The sequence below is a fragment of the Taudactylus pleione genome, unplaced genomic scaffold, assembly GCF_031769625.1.
Source record: "Taudactylus pleione unplaced genomic scaffold, aTauple2 ptg000583l, whole genome shotgun sequence".
NCBI lineage: Eukaryota > Metazoa > Chordata > Amphibia > Anura > Myobatrachidae > Taudactylus > Taudactylus pleione.
The window spans coordinates 2,695,971-2,713,337 of NW_028284985.1; the positions used below are offsets into that span (position 1 = coordinate 2,695,971).

A 17,367-nucleotide genomic window follows, 5' to 3' on the forward strand; every position below is an offset into this window, starting at 1 on the left:
CCCTCCTCCTACACCTGCTCTCTCCTTCCATGGGGTAACAGCCCTCTTCCTACACCCGCTCTCTCCTTCCATGGGGTAACAGCACTCCTCCTACACCCACTCTCTTAGCATGGGGTAACAACCCTCCTCTCACACCCACTCTCTCCTTCCATGGAGCAACAGCCCTCCTCCTAGGCGCACTCCCTCCTTCCATGGGGTAACAGCCCTCCTCCTACACCCACTCTCTCCTTCCATGGGGTAACAGCCCTCCTACACCCGCTCTCTCCTTCCATGGGGTAACAGCACTCCTCCTACACCCACTCTCTTAGCATGGGGTAACAGCCCTCCTCTCACACCCACTCTCTCCTTCCATGGGATAACAGCCCTCCTCCTACACCCACTCTTTTAGCATGGGGTAACAGCCCCCTTCCACTCCCCATGGGCTGTTTTTATACTGAATAACTAAGGGACAACGTCCTATGCAGACGTTTTGCCTCCTTATAGCGATGATAGCACATTCAGATGTGGGCGCTGATACAATGGCAGCTGCGGTCCCGTACGCGGCTGCTGTGATAAAATCCGCTAATGCTGCAGCCACCGGGAGATGAATTGAGACGCCCCATGGTGGCTTCGTAGATTTAAGCATATGCACACAAAAACGCAGCGGTGGTCGCAGATACTTCGATAATCGACCAACTGAGTAACCCTAAGGTCGAGCAGAATGGGCACGGGAACGGAGACACTGGCGCCATGTCTTTTTGCGTACAAAATCGCAGTAGTATGCTGAGACACGCCCTAAACACGGCCACAACACGCCGGCTTTATTCCCGCCACTCCCCGTAACTACCCCCAAACGGTCCCTGGACGTCTATCACTTTTCAAAGAAATCCTCACTGTAAAGTGGCATCGATAAGGTATCTTGGCGCCTGCGCAGTGCGATCGCGACGCATTTGTAGTTGGAAGATAATCGTTCAACTGCGTAAATATCGGCTTTGTGTCCACATCTGAATCAATCCCTTTATCTTTACAACCATTTCCCACGCTTACGCTAATAAGTAATAGTGGGTGTGGCTTACACAAGCACCCGTAATAAAGGTGATTATTAGATTACAGTCTATTTCCTGCTATGGGGGAGATTATTATACAGGTATGATGCAGACTTAAATCCCTGTGCGGATACTGAGTAGAAGTCTCTTCTGCATTGTTACAAGATAAATAATATAGTTAATCATCATTATAAAATCATCGATGTCTCGGTTATTCACGATGGAACACAATAGTCACATCGCAGAATAATTGTCTCCGAGCATTTATTAGTATCTATTATTTTATCATACATCTATTACGCGCCACCGTATTACGCAGCATTGTACAGAGAATGCGTGTGCGTTATATGCGCAGTGAGACCCTCATCTAACCTTGATGCGGGCATTCTATATCCTATATGAGAGCACAGAGCTGGCTGTGTGCTGCGCTGATGTCAGTTAGTGGGATTGCTAATCCTCCATCAGCCGAGTCATTGTGTTTCATAATTACATAATCTTTGGGGAAACGTCTCTGAGGTCAAACTTCCTTCTCTTGCACATGTGACACTCCCGGCTGATCGCACACTTCCAGCACATTCCTGTACATTAGTCACTATATTTATCAATGCGCAGGGAAATCTAACAATGGGAGCGCTGGTAATTTCTGGGTGTAACATATACAGTGTTCTATACATATGGGTCTGCAATTTGGGTATGTGTTTAGCAACGCAATAATGGGCAGCACTCCCAGGTAATATGAATTCCCTGTAACCAGTTGTGTATAATTATGACATTATTATGATTATCGTTTATTTATATGGTGCCACAAGTGTTCCGCAGCGCCTTACATAGTACATAGAACTAATAAGTGAACAAGAAACAAGTAACTTACAGTACATTACGCTGCAGGACAAGGACACGATTTATATACATTGCTGCAATAGCGATTAGAGCACTCACAGTAAGCAGCCGGGAGTCGGCAGTCACGTGTTAGGTGCCATAATGGGGAGTAAGGAGTAGAAGAAAATGTAAAGAGAAGCACATGAGGGAAGAGGGCCCTGTTCGTGAGAGCTTACATTCTAAAGGGGAGGGGCAGACAGACAGGCGTGACACAGAAGGGTAATGTATGGGAGCAAGTAAGTTGATCATAAGGTTTTAAACACTGAAAAAAGGACAAAATAATTGTTCAAATTGGTTAAATGTGTGTTTTAACTAGGGATGTGCGCCGGACCATTTTTGCCGGATTTGGATTTGGTTCTAATTCGTCGTCCGGCTTTGGATTTGGATTTGCCAAACTGCGGTGACTGGATTTGGATTTGGATTTGGATTTTTTTTACAAAAATTGACAAAAAAAGCTAAAATCACATAAATTGGTCTTTTTTTTCTTCCTAGAGTATTATTAACCTCAATAACATTAATTTCCAGTCAATTTAGACCATATCACAGCTTATAATATTGTTTTCAACATTATTGGCCAAAGGTTGCAGTGAGCTGACTGGTTACTAAGCGACAAAGCAGCGGCACAATGACACAGACACCACAGTATAAAGCACATCTATGATACATTGCCACACAGTAGTGGCAGAAATGAAAAGTAGTGCACCCACCCAGTGGGGTACGGCCAGCAGAGTCACAGTACTTGTTTACATAGTGGGCTACAGCCCAAAGAGTCACAGTGCACAATCTTATTCACATTACACCGCACATAGGGCCTGATTCACATTACACCATAAAGTAGTGTCTCTTATTTATGTTACGACACACAGTAGTGCCCCTTTTACACAATGCCCACAGTAGTGCCCCTTTTACACAATGCCCACAGTAGCGGTGTCCCTTACACAATGCCCCCAGCAGTGGTGCCCCCTATGCAGTCCCCTTAGTAGTAGGGTCCCCTATACAGTGCCCCCAGTAGTATGCCCCCCAGTAGTATGCCCCCCATTAGCATGCCACCCAGTAGTATGCCCCCCATTAGCAGGCCCCCCCAGTAGTATGCCCCCCATTAGCATGCCACCCAGTAGTATGCCCCCCATTAGCAGGCCCCCCCAGTAGTATGCCCCCCATTAGCAGCCCCCCAGTAGTATGCCCCCCATTAGCAGCCCCCCCAGTAGTATGGCCCCCCCAGTAGTAGGCTGCCCCAGTAGCAGGCCCCCCTCAGTAGTAGGCTGCCCCAGTAGTAGCCCCCCTGTAGTATGGCCCCCCCTGTTGTATGGCCCCCCAGTAGTAGTAAGCCCCCCCAGTAGTATGCCCCCACAGTAGTATGGCCCCCCCAGTAGCAGGCCCCTCAGTAGTATGGCCCCCCCAGTAGTGGACCCCCCCAGTAGCAGGCCCCTCAGTAGTATGGACGCCCAGTAGCAGACCCCCCCAGTTGTATAGCCCCCCCAGTAGCAGACCCCCCCAGTAGCAGACCCCCCCCAGTAGCGCCCCCGGCCCTTGCACAACTTTCACAAGATAAAAAAAAAAAACTTACCTGATTCCTGATTCCCCGCTCCCGCGCCGTCCGCTCTGCTGAGCCTGTCACACACTGCGGAGGGAGCCGGAAGACGGAGCTCATGTGTGAGCTCCAGCCGGCTCCCTCCGTGCAGCAGCCAATGAGAGTCTGTGTGACTCTCATTGGCTGCTGTAACAAACACACAGCTGCCGCTGGCGGCTGTGTGTTTGTATCTGTGTAGGGCAGAGCGCTATCACTGCGCTCTGCCCTACACAATAGGAGACCTGATGTCGGATTCTCTAGTGAGAATCCGACATCAGGCGGCCGCCGTTCGGCCCCGAACGGGGATCCGAGTCAGGCGGTGAACACCCGAACAGGGTTCGGGTGGACTCGGATCCCCAATGTTCGGAGCGGTTCGGATTCCACAGAATCCGAACCGCTCATCTCTAGTTTTAACCAATTTGTCTGAACAACCATTTTTGGCTATTTTCCAGTGTTTGTGAGCAAATGGACGATTGTCATTGGCTCCCATACATTACCAGGTTTTCATTCCAACCAGCCAGATTGGACAGATATCTGACAGAAAATTATATATTTTTCCTCACTAAACCTCGCGCCCAATTGAATATGCTCCTATGTGTCTGGTCTCTGTACGGTACCAGGCTGTCTCTCTGTGTGTCTGGTCTCTGTACAGTACCAGGCTGTTTATCTCTCTGTGTGTCTGGTCTTTGTACAGTACCAGGCTGTTTATCTCTCTGTGTGTCTGGTCTCTGTACAGTACCAGGCTGTTTATCTCTCTGTGTGTCTGGTCTCTGTACAGTACCAGGCTGTTTATCTCTCTGTGTGTCTGGTTTCTGTACAGTACCAGGCTGTTCATCTCTGTCTGGTTTCTGTACAGTACCAGGCTGTTTATCTCTCTGTGTCTGGTTTCTGTACAGTACCAGGCTGTTTATCTCTGTCTGGTTTCTGTACAGTACCAGGCTGTTTATCTCTCTGTGTCTGGTTTCTGTACAGTACCAGGCTGTTTATCTCTGTCTGGTTTCTGTACAGTACCAGGCTGTTTATCTCTCTGTGTCTGGTTTCTGTACAGTACCAGGCTGTTTATCTCTGTCTGGTTTCTGTACAGTACCAGGCTGTTTATCTCTCTGTGTCTGGTTTCTGTACAGTACCAGGCTGTTTATCTCTCTGTGTCTGGTTTCTGTACAGTACCAGGCTGTTTATCTCTCTGTGTCTGGTTTCTGTACAGTACCAGGCTGTTTATCTCTGTCTGGTTTCTGTACAGTACCAGGCTGTTTATCTCTCTGTGTCTGGTTTCTCTACAGTACCAGGCTGTTTATCTCTCTGGGTCTGGTTTCTGTACAGTACCAGGCTGTTTATCTCTGTGTGTCTGGTTTCTGTACAGTACCAGGCTGTTTATCTCTGTCTGGTTTCTGTACAGTACCAGGCTGTTTATCTCTCTGTGTCTGGTTTCTCTACAGTACCAGGCTGTTTATCTCTCTGGGTCTGGTTTCTGTACAGTACCAGGCTGTTTATCTCTGTGTGTCTGGTTTCTGTACAGTACCAGGCTGTTTATCTCTCTGTGTCTGGTCTCTGTACAGTACCAGGCTGTTTATCTCTCTGTGTCTGGTTTCTGTACAGTACCAGGCTGTTTATCTCTCTGGGTCTGGTTTCTGTACAGTACCAGGCTGTTTATCTCTGTCTGGTCTCTGTACAGTACCAGGCTGTTTATCTCTCTGTGTCTGGTCTCTGTACAGTACCAGGCTGTTTATCTCTCTGGGTCTGGTTTCTGTACAGTACCAGGCTGTTTATCTCTCTGTGTCTGGTTTCTGTACAGTACCAGGCTGTTTATCTCTCTGCGTCTGGTTTCTGTACAGTACCAGGCTGTTTATCTCTCTCTGGGTCTGGTTTCTGTACAGTACCAGGCTGTTTATCTCTCTGTGTCTGGTCTCTGTACAGTACCAGGCTGTATATCTCTCTGTGTCTGGTCTCTGTACAGTACCAGGCTGTTTATCTCTGTGTGTCTGGTTTCTGTACAGTACCAGGCTGTTTATCTCTCTGTGTCTGGTTTCTGTACAGTACCAGGCTGTTTATCTCTGTCTGGTTTCTGTACAGTACCAGGCTGTTTATCTCTCTGTGTCTGGTTTCTGTACAGTACCAGGCTGTTTATCTCTCTCTGTGTCTGGTTTCTGTACAGTACCAGGCTGTTTATCTCTCTGTGTCTGGTTTCTGTACAGTACCAGGCTGTTTATCTCTGTGTGTCTGGTTTCTGTACAGTACCAGGCTGTTTATCTCTGTGTGTCTGGTTTCTGTACAGTACCAGGCTGTTTATCTCTGGATTATTACTGGTTGCTATAGAATTATGGGCCTATTTCTCTCTGTAGATAAATGGTCTCTTTATATTACTGGACAGTCTCTCACAGTATAATCACTGTATATTATATAACCACCCATCTCTCCAGTTGTGTGTTCAGAATAAGGATATGGTATGCTGTTTTTTATATTTAGCTAGCCCTTTGCTGTAGGTTCATAGAACGCAAGGAACTAGTCAGTTTCCCATCACAAGATTGGCACCTGTGATGTGAACAAATCACTAGCTCACCAAGAGGTTCTGCAGCAGCTGCTCCTGGGACAAACTGTACAATGGGAACTTACACTGTGGTTATTGTGAAGGTGTCATAGGTGCCTGTACTGTCCGTCAGATGTACGTAGATGTGAAACACGGCTGGGCCAGCTACCGCTAGACCTGACTGTGGCTCCGTTATCCTACTTGGGCAGCAATATGACTCCCTACAGAAGAGGGGGGGGGGGGGGGGGTGTGTAAGGGAAGCGTTAAGCTACTGGTACAAAGGAAAAGCCATGGCGTAGTAAATAACGGCGGTACTTCTTTGTATATTGCTGTGAAATATGATGATCATTTTACCCTGGTCACCAATGATAAATAATACCGATAAGGCACTCTACCGGTAACCATCTCCACTACCAAGGACCCCAGACCGTGACATCAGCCACTGTCCATAATACTGCATTAATGGGCTTACTACCAAGCAGGATATTTTATGTCCATGTTCCCTGAGTGCAGATGCCTTAATACAGCACTATTGTCTGATCCACAAGATTCACCTCCTTATTTCTTTTTAACTTTTTTCCCCAATATATAGGGGTCTATTTACTAAGCAGTGTTAGGAGACAGAGTGAAAAGTGTTAAGTCTGTGTTAAGGTGCCAGCCAATCAGCTCCCAACTGTCATTTTTCAAACACAGCCTGTGAGATGACATGTGGGAGCTGATTGGCTGGCACCTTATCACTTTCTTATCACTTTTCACTCAGGGCCTGATTCAGACCCGCTCGCGAGCGCTATGCGATCGCAAGCGGGTCGATGGTGGCCCAGTGCCGGCTCCATCGTGCGCATGCGCGAGACCCAGATAGCGACGGGCAAACCGTCGCTCCGGGTCTCGTACCAAAGGGGGCGTGCTGTCGATGTTGAGTGACAGCAGGCCCCCTTTGGTTGGCGGGCCGGGGGAGTGGCTGCCCAAACGGAGGCTTCCCATGTGAACACCTCCGCCACGGGGTGTCCCCACTGACATCACGAGTGATGTCACTGGGAGAGATTCCGGCTCTGAAGAAACGCCTGCCGTTTGTTGGCGGCCTAGTGATGTCAGTACTGAGCTTCCGGCTCTATTAGAGCCAAAATCTCTCTGGGGCTTGCGGCAACGAGACCCTACCACAAGGGCTCGTCGCAAGCCTGTCCGGCTCTGAATCAGGGTCTCTCTCTTATCACTGCTTAGTAAATAGACCCCATAGTTTTTTAATAACCACCAGTGTGAAGGGCCATTGGCATAATCTATTACACGCGGCACACTTGTGGGTTCAAAGTTGTATTACATTGGCTGGATGGAGACTGGAAAGTGCTTAATGAGATGTAAAGTCCACCCCCATTATATTTACAAGATGAGGCCGGTTAAACAAATCACTTTCAAAGTAAAATCCAGACTGTGCCCCCACTTGTAGAGGAACATCGAACGTGCGCCCAAAAAAGCTCATTATCTGCCAAATCGCACTTAGAGTAGAACACACTTACTGGACAGTACGAAGTTGTAGGTTACCACAGATGCCGCCATCTTAGCCTGTAAATACAGTCCCTTGCCCGGGTGTATTCTTGTGGTACTTTGAATGTAATATTTACTAAGACAGGCGCAAACTCACAGCATACAGGGTCACACAGCATCTGGATAGCAGCTGTTATTAGTCCGCATAGCACATATATTAGTCCGCATAGCACATATATTATAGCTGCTACAATACAACCCTATATATGGAAGAATAAAACCCATGACAGGCCAGCACACACTATGTACTAGGAAATCATTAAGCTGCCATAGACACAATACGATGACAGGGCACTTAGTGAAGAGAATGTGACTGGAATGCTTCAAGTGTCACTTAGTAATCTGCTTTTACAGTACAGGAGGATGATGTTTATATGAAATAGCGCATATTTACCAGGCGTTGGCTATCCGGGACAGCGTCTTACAGAGAAGAGCAGAGGCGTTGGGGTACTTTAGACCGTGCTCCTCTCCCTCTATACCCCATGCCTGTCAGGAGTATTTCAGTTATGAGACCCTAAGCCCCAGGGGATAGAGAGGAGCCAGCATGGCGAGGTACAAGAGGCCTCTATAGTCCTCCAATTGGGGGACAGTCTAAAGCCACTCCTATGGGTGGGTATGACAATGATTGAGGACCTTTAGTTTAGGTTTAACCCTCTTTCTGGGAATATTGAGATGTTGTTTTTTTTTCTTGTATATTTTTGATTAATATATTTTTTTTATTTTTTGTAATTGTGCGATTTCACATTTGTTTTAATGAAGTCACCTCTTAGCACTTATTTTACACCATGACTGCTCCCCCTCATCCTTCAATGTTAGTCTGCAGCCTCCCAAGTTGAGATCCTCATTTTACTGGCCTCTGTGACCCACTGTGGGGGAGATGCAGGACAAGTGGAGAAGTTGCCCATAGCAACCAGTCAGCTTGTATCTAGCAGTTATCAAGTAGTCAATAAAGAGATCGCTATAAGCCGATTGGTTACTTTGGGCAACTTCCCCACTTTAGGATGTTTGATATATCGCCTCCTCTAACCCACAGGTTCTCAAACTCAGTCCTCAGGACCCCCAACAGTGCATGTTTTCCAGGTCTCCTCACAGAATCACAAGTGAGATAATTAGCTCCACCTGTGGGTCTTTTAAAAATGTGTCAGTAAGTAATGACTACACCTGTGCACCTGCTTGATGACCTGGAAAATGTGACCGGTGTGGGGTCCTGAGGACCTAGGACCTCATTCAGAGCCGCTCGCAAAATGTGAGCGCTCGCTGTGAATGAGGGCGGCAGCTTCCATTTTCTGAGCCGGCCTCCTGGCCGCTCGCTAGGCTGTGGGTTACCACCCACAGCTTAAACAAGCCACCAGGATGATGGTCGCGATGGTCAAGACCATCGCGACCATCGGGGCTTGCGACGAGACCCTTGAGGTAGGGTCTCAGCTGCCGCAAGCCCCAGAGAGCTTTTGGCTCTAATAGAGCAGGAAGCTCTCCCACTGACATCCCTGGTGATGTCAGTGGGGCCGCCCACAAACGGCAATCGTTCGCTTGCGAACGCCTCAGTTTGTGAAACCACCCCCCCGCCACGCCTACAAAACGGGGCGAGCTGTCAATCAACATCGACAGCTGCCCTTTTTGTAGTGATTCCCGGAGCGAGATAATTTCTCTCTCGCTCCGGGGCTTGCACACGTGCAGTGCGGCCGCACAGCCAAACATCAACCCGCTTGCGAGCGGGTCTGAATGAGGTCCTTAGTTTGAGAACCACTGCTCTAACCCAAAGCAGGCTGCCACTGATCAGTCTCGCCCAAGCTTGGCTTACAGTTACTCTCCAGTTTGTAGTGTTGGAAATGATGTGTGTGCAGGTGTAGATATTGAGTTATGTCGTCACACACCAGCAGATGACTCGAACTATGAACAGCCCAGTTACTTGCCCAGTGGTGATGGATTTATTGAAGGATAGCAGGTACAGCCGTACTCACTGTTACATGACCCTCTCCAGGAGGGACACAATGCTCTGGTCCTGGACTTCCCAGGTAATTTATGATTGGTGAAGGCTCCAGGGGTGGGGCTGCAGCACAGTCCAAAATTCAAATAGGGGAGTCACACCAACTGCCAGTGAGTCCCAGCCAGTGTGTGAAATATGACAGTTGGTGTGACTCCCCTATTTGAGGTTTGGACTGTACTGCAGCCCCACCTCTTACCAGGGAAGTCCAGGACCAGAGCATCGTGTCCCTCCTGGAGAGGGTCATGTTGGGAGGTATGCTGGTATTGGAGCGGAGTTCTCTACAGCTCACCAGCTGGTGAGGTTATGCTGCTAATGGGGAGCGGTGCAGGGATTTGAAACAGTTTTCAATGTAGGTATTAACCAGGTTCTTTAGGAGCCAAGCAGGGGACTTCTGTGTCTCACCATGTCACTCTCACACAGTACAGAGTAAAGACAAGATGGCCTCTGCACATGCTCAGTAGTGTTCACAGTGGCCATCTTGGAACAGGCCATGAAGCCTCCCTCTAGGGACAGGAAGTTGGAGGCTGTGCAGTAGGGTAACTTCTCTTCCAACATGTAGCATAGAAGTATTACAGATGGAGTTCTGGTGACTGTATGGTAACACCAATACACGAGAGATAATCTATGTATAACCTCCTGTGATAGCTGTATAAATAGTGAGCTCTGCTGTCAGTGTTCATTAGTCAGTGTATATTATAACAAACCATATGGGTTTGTAACTTTCTATAGAGGACCAGTGGGAGGTGCCCATAGCAACCAATCAGAAACTGGCTGTCATTTCATAGACTGTACTGGCTAAATGATAGGTAAAATGTGATTGCTTGCTATGGGAAAGACCCGCACTGGTCCGCATTAGAAGGTTTGCATGGCAGGCATCCAGGAATAATATGACCTCACTCATTATATGATCTTCTCACCCCAGGTTATTGCAGCAGAGGGTGAAATGAACGCTTCCCGCGCGCTGAAAGAAGCTTCAATCGTGATCTCTGAGTCTCCTGCCGCCCTGCAACTGCGTTACCTCCAGACGCTGACCACCATCGCTGCGGAGAAGAATTCCACCATAGTCTTCCCTCTGCCCATTGACATGCTGCAAGGAATGGTGGGAGGCAGGAAGTGATCTGTCCGGCCCGGTCACAGGGCTCCTGGATGAGGGTTTGCCTGTCTAATTATCCGGGATCATGTAACCCAGAGAGCCATAGAATTGCCATTTTCTCTTATTTTAGGTCAGATCATATCATTTTATAAATAATATTGTATGGCGCATCCATATCACGGGCCGCTGGCAGCTGGACAACAAGCCTCGCAATGCGCAGCTGGAGAGCGGAAGATGGTCATTTTACAACAATTGTCAAAAATTAGAAATTCGCTAGCTCATGTATGGCGCCACGATGATCAGATTGCACCAGAACCACATTGCCCAACCAGATTGGCAGAACTGGCACCAAAATGGTGCAAATGGCTGTGATGCGCACACGCTCAGCCACCAGAGCAAAATGCCCAATTTCAGTCCTCTTGCGGCCCATATACACCCCAGCAAAATCCAGAGTATATGGCCCAGTGTCATCTGGATTTTTAGGCCGCACCATCGCAGTTGCACGCTGCAGATTTGCGTCTAACGATCACAGACCGTATCACTGGGTCATCAGAGAGAGGAGAACATATAGTGCAGCAGATGTGCCCTTCAAATCATGTGACAGAGCCATAGGGTCCCCTTGTTTAAAGCAGAGTGCAAATGATACGATCGGTCTGATACGGATCGGCGCAATGCATCGTATAGTGGGCCTGGTTCCAAGAATTACGCTAATGTAACTGCATTCGCACATGTACCACAGCTGCTAAAATATGCTAATTCCTTCTAAAGCAGCGCCAAGCCCACTGCCACCTTCTCATATCAGTCTAATGACCTACAACAACATAAACATCGGTAACATTGACTCACAGCAGGAAGTTCCGAAGCATATGCGGCAAGGTGCAAACACTGCGTCTCTCCTGACAGAGCTCTCGTGCTGTGAAGGCGATCACAGTGGCCAATTTATGCACGCCCATGAAACAGCGTTAAATGGTCCCGACACACCTGCTTTTGACCAACTACCCCCAAATGCCGACTACCGGTCACTCGCTTTGCGAGTGGTTCCTCTGTACAAGCGTAAATCGCTGCGCGTGCTCAGTGTGGCTTTTGATCGCTCTATCTGCGATCCATCCTTCATGTAATCGTCCTATCGACTGTTGTTATATACAGCATGTATAAAAAAAAAAAACCGGTTTTATGTACACGTGCAAAAAAAAAAACCCGAAATGTTTTCAGCCTTTTTATAATCTATATATATTTCTATTGTTGCTGGTTTTATAATAAACCTCAGTCTTTTACCTGTATCCCTTGTCAGACATATATTCTTACAGGAACAGAATAGATATATTTTGGCTAACCTTTTTTTACTAGGTGATTATAAAACCTAAAACCATTTACTTTTTCTCATGCTCCATTTTATAAAAAGCAGAAGTTTTTTTTAGTTCTAAATTGCACTGTAACTCCGACCGGTTCTAATTCAAATCAATGTGATTTTTTATATATATTAGTATTATCGAATAAAATGTTCTCACGTTTCCGTCTGTCCTTTGTGAGGTTTTATCCCAGAGTAGACTATAATGGACATTAATCACTGCTCCATTACCGGATGTTATATTATACAGGCGCCTGACTCATTAACACTGTCTGAGACTGAGACGGGGACGGGGACGGGGGGGGGGGGGGACGACTGGCGCCCCCTTCCCCCCCCATATTTTCTGACTAATTACACTCCGTACTTCTATCGTCTACCCAGCCAGCCCCCATGTTTCATCAGCCAGCACCACCTTCTGTTTAATCATGCAGCCCCCTCCTGTCTCCCCAGCTCCGGCCCCCTTCTGTATCCCCGTTCCAGCCCCTGGCCTCCTGCAGCCCACAGGTACTTACCATCTCTTGTATCTTCTGGCTGCAGCTGGCTCTCGATGCTGCGCCCGTGATGTCACATGCGCCATTGGCAAGCACAAGCCCGACATCTATGCGTCATGGGCATACCCAGGACGCCAGTCCTGGCAGTGCAGTTTGATTCTCTCCCCCCCCTGGCTGCAGCACCCCTGGCGAGTACCATCCTGGGCAAGGGGTAGGTACACCAACACCCTAATAAATTTGAATTGATGGGACTATGGAAATACCTTCATGTGCCTCATCTTGTTGTCTAGTCACTCCTCCCACCCCCCCCCCACATGGTACCATCCTGCCAGGGGCGTCTTGAGAGGAGGGGGCCCGTGTGCTTTCTCCGTGCAGGGCCCCCTCCTCTCTCCCCTGCAGCCGACTGACCGGCCACCGCAGAAGCAGTAAACTCTGGGCACTAGAGTGTGCCCGGAGTCTACTGCGAATGCGTAGGACACCGGAAAAATGGCCGTGGCAGCCATTTTCCGGTGTTCTGTGCAGCGCCGACACCCAACGCAGGACCACAGGCAGGTGAGTTTTAAATTATACGGGTGCAGGGTGTGCGGTGCAGGGCGCCCCTGGACCCGGGGGCCCGTATGCCCCTCACACCGTGCCCTCATTATAAATACACCCCTGCACCCTGCTGCTAATGGCTACACTGACAGTTGGGGGTACAGGGGCGCAGTGCTGGGTCTGTACATATATTGATGTGAGCCAAACACAAATTCTAATTCCATCCAGAGCGGCTCCAATTCTCTTCAAGCTTTATTACTTTTAAAATATCCAAAAGTAGACTGGAAGGTATAACAAACATTTGGTTATTGCACAGCTAGTGGGGGGGTGGGGGGACTATGAAAAGTCTCAGGTGGGTTAGAGCGATTCTCATAGGCAGTGAAGGCACCAGGGGTCCTCTGAGGGCTCAGCTCAGACATTACACATTCAGCTCCGCCAACGCTTTCTCCAGAGGGTCCACGTCCCAGAAATCATTTTCCCATCCAAGGAACCAGCCAGTGAATGTGGGGGGCTCAAACCCTTGTTTGATAACCGCGATGGGGGTCCTCTTATCCCTGTTGGCAGGGTCGCTCTCAATGTACTTGGAAGCTAGAAAGGTAATAAAAACAAGATGGGTGGAGATTATAATCTGCATTCTAGCGATTTATTCAGCAGCTGCAGGACATACAGTATAGGATGATATCATAGCGCACGCGTTCTACTTATTTCTGGTCAGAGTAAGTAACTGCGCTAATGCAAATCGCAGCGGTGATCTCTCACGGACGACAATTATAAAAATAGGCCAAAGCCTCCCCGAGCATAGGGACGCCCACTGCCGCCTTCTCATCATTCCAACAGCGTAAACATCAGTAGCATAGACGCAGACCAGACAGCCGCGCAGCCGAGTGAAGTCTGACCCGTCTCAAACACTGCGAGCTCTCATACTGTGGAGGAAATCGCGATGGCAGATTTATGCACGCCCACAAAACAGCGTTGAAACAGAAAAACGCAGGCATGTCTGACTAACCACCCCACCATTACCTCCCCCAAATGCTGTCACTCACTTTGTGAATGAATGCCATGTGAGCGTAATCGCAAACCAATCACTGTGCGTGCGCAGTACGCCTTTCGCACATGCAAAATAAAAAAAAAGCTCAATCTGCACAAGTGTTGGCATCGCGTAAATCTCTAAAAAGACAATTAAGGGCTGATTCAAAGTTATAGACAGCCCCATGTCTAACGCAGCTGTTATACACTACCCCTATAAGCCTTCAGCAAAAATGAAACATCATTTAAGTATTGCCACCCCCCCCTCCTAATGCCACACACCAAAACTAGCACACACACCTGCACGTTTGTTTTTTAGGTTTGCTTTATTCCTGATAACGTGTACAACGTACTATTTGCAGAGTACAATCAGAACCTCCGTATTTGATTATGGGGCGTTTTTCCAGTTGGTAACACTTAAATCCAGCAGCTCTATTATGAAACTACTTTTTATTAGTGTAGCTGTTGTCATTTAGTTTATTGCAGAGGTTCTCAAACTCCGAGAGCTCTGTCAGAGCGTCCGGCTCTGAATCAGGGCCTTCCTTCTCATTTTTCAGAGCGGCTTCCTGGCCGCTCACATAGCACTGGGTGACCACCCACAGCTATAGCGAGCGGCCAGGAAGATGGTCAAGACCATCGCGCTTGCGACGAGACCCTTGTGGTAGGGTCTCGTTTCCGCAAGCCCCAGAGTGCTTTCGGCTCTGTTGTGATGTCAGTGGGGCCAGCCCCAGACGGTAGGCGTTCCCATGGGAACGCCTCCATCTGGGCAGCCACGCCCCCGGCCCACCCACCAAAGGGGGCATGCGGTCACTCAACATCGACAGCTCGCCCCCTTTGGTACGAGACCTAGAGTGACGGAGTGCTCGTCGCTGTCCGTGTCTCGCGCATGCGCACAACGGAGCCGGCTCCGTCGTGCGCATGTGCACTGGGCCACCATCGACCCGCTCGCGAGCGGGTCCGAATCAGGCCCTCTTTCCTCAGGACCCCACTCAGGTCACCCAGCAGGAGCACAGGTGCACTCATTACTCACCGACACTTTTTAAAAGATCCACAGGGGGGATCCAATTATTTCACTTGTGATTCTGTGAGGAGACCTGGAAAAGGGATGTCATCAGGATGCCGGCATCCCAACATGGGACTAAAGATAGGCATCGGTATTTAGATGCCCATCATTAGCCCCACGCCCGGCATACTGAATGTAGGCAAGCTGGGTGTCGGAATCGGTTAGCCGCAGGTAAGAGGGATAGGTTTAGGCGCCCCCCCGGGAGGGTTAGGTTTTAGGGTGCGGGAGGGGGGGTTAGGCACCACCCCCAGAGTCTTAGGGTTAGGCATCCCCAAGGGAGGGCAGGGTTACCCATACTTACCAGCCGGCGTCAGGATATTATGCAGTCGGGTTTCCAGGGTCGGGATTTGAACCGGCGGCCTTTAATGCAGTCGCTATTCCATACCCAACCCCCTGGAAAACATGCACCGTTTGGGTCCTGAGGACAGAGTTTGAGAACCTTTGGTTGATTGCGATAAATCATTGCATTTGTGTGGGGCACTTCCAGTACGGTGATCTTATTACCCTGTTCGGCTTAGCAAAGACCACACTTCTAGCGTTGTGCTCACCGGAACGTCCCGGACTGATCTCAGTGCAAGGTGTGTACGTTGGTGCAGGAACTAGACTCTTTCCCCACTAGGGGGCGATCAAAATCACTGAACATCCCTCTACCTACAGTATACTGCAAATCATTTGTTTGTGCTAAAGAACTTTCAATTCTCCATTTGAAGCAGCTGTGATCAGCAAGTGAAGGCACATTGTTAGGCGTTGCATAATGTCCTGTGGTACAAAACTGTCAGAATAACAGTGGGGGAGGAGTGTCAGGGCTCGAAGATAGAGGTTTTAAATTATAGAAAGTTATATAGTGGAAGGAGCAGGGTCCCCAGCAGCACAGAGTATGTCAGGAGATGAGTGATGTGTTAGTGAGGACAGGGCTGCATGTGACATAAGAGAAGGGAATGGGGGCAGTAGGACAGAGTAAGGATGAGAGTCACCCATCACACTGGGCCTGTAAGTGCCATAGCCGTCATTCTGTCCGAATTTACCTACACACTGGACAAACCGCAAATGACCACCGCAACCCACTCACCAGACGATACGGCTTCTTTCTTCTCCTCCTCTTGCGCTTCATTACCGATCCAGACAAACACCTAGAGAAATAAGCGTTTTAGAAAGTTTTCCCCCACGCCATAAAATGACGCTACGTTATTAGTAGAGACAAGAACAGGGCTGGACGGTATAAGAGGATGAAAGGTAAAAGGTTATATTGAGGGACGTCTCTGGTTAGGAGCAGGTTACACAGTTTAACACAAGAATTTGCGCACGTTTACCAACTTTTAAACGCTCCCAGATTCAATCTCGCAGTACCTGATCCCACATGTCCAGGAGCATAACATCATCGGTGGCCAGGTCGTCCTGCGTGATCTCTCCTGGTACCTCCTCAATCTGATAAGAAGAAAGATTTGTAACAGCGGATTAGACACGATCGGCAACCTGAAATCATTGTCCTTTTATTTCTCGCGTTTGTGGGCCTCACTTACAATGAAACGTCCGGTTTTATTGGTACAGGCAAACAAGCGAGGTGGGTGGGCGTTCATCTTGTCCTTCAGACGGCTGGAAGTGCGGTACGGCGCCTTTCCACCCAGCGCCCCCCAGAAGTCATCTGCAACATAGAAACAGCGTTACTCCCAGAATTCCTTCATCAGCCAGCGAGTCGGAAAGGAGTCATTATTTTCCCTTCGTGTATTATATATAATATATATATACACATATATATACACACACTAAATCACAGGTTCTCAAACAGTGCATGTTTTCCAGGTCTCCTCATAGAGTCACAGTAAAAATAATTAGATCCACCTGTGGATCTTTTAAAATGTGTCAGTGAGTAATGACTACACCTGTGTTCCAGCTGGGTGACCTGGAAAACGTGACCTGTGTGAGAAGCTGTGCTCTATACCCATTTAATCCAGTGGTTCTCAAACTCTACGCTCAGGACCACAAACAGTGCATGTTTTCCAGGTCTCCTCACAGAATCACAGTAAAAATAATTAGCTCCACCTGTGGATCTTTTAACATGTGTCAGTGAGTAATGACTACACCTGTGCTCCTGCTGGGTGACCTGGAAAATGCGACCTGTGTAGGGTCCCGAGGACAGAGTTTGAGAACCACTGATATAGAGGCCCAGGCTTAGTAATTGGTTACACAGTGCAGTAATAGAGGAGACAATGGCACGAGACCACACATTACAGTCTATGGCATCACAAAGCAACACGGTGCGGACGAGTGACATTATAGTTCCAGTACCG

At 48.6% G+C, this 17,367-nt stretch overlaps 2 protein-coding genes across 5 annotated transcripts in view; one reads left to right on the forward strand and one right to left on the reverse strand.

Annotated features, from left to right (window-relative positions):
- Positions 1-12,130, forward strand: part of STOM (stomatin) — a 58,280-nt gene extending 46,150 nt beyond the window's left edge. Inside the window, exon 7 of the mRNA XM_088453583.1 lies at positions 10,447-12,130. Coding sequence (XP_088309709.1) covers positions 10,447-10,641 — 195 coding nt within the window. The 3' untranslated portion in view covers positions 10,642-12,130. The remainder of the gene's footprint in view (positions 1-10,446) is intronic.
- A 1,094-nt stretch (positions 12,131-13,224) lies between these two features.
- Positions 13,225-17,367, reverse strand: part of GSN (gelsolin) — an 82,779-nt gene continuing 78,636 nt past the window's right edge. For all 4 annotated transcript variants that reach the window (XM_088453587.1, XM_088453586.1, XM_088453584.1 and 1 more), the window contains 4 exons: positions 16,600-16,721; positions 16,427-16,504; positions 16,149-16,209; positions 13,225-13,578 (listed from right to left, as the gene is read on the reverse strand). In XM_088453587.1, coding sequence (XP_088309713.1) covers positions 13,409-13,578; positions 16,149-16,209; positions 16,427-16,504; positions 16,600-16,721 — 431 coding nt within the window. In that variant the 3' untranslated portion in view covers positions 13,225-13,408. The remainder of the gene's footprint in view (positions 13,579-16,148; positions 16,210-16,426; positions 16,505-16,599; positions 16,722-17,367) is intronic.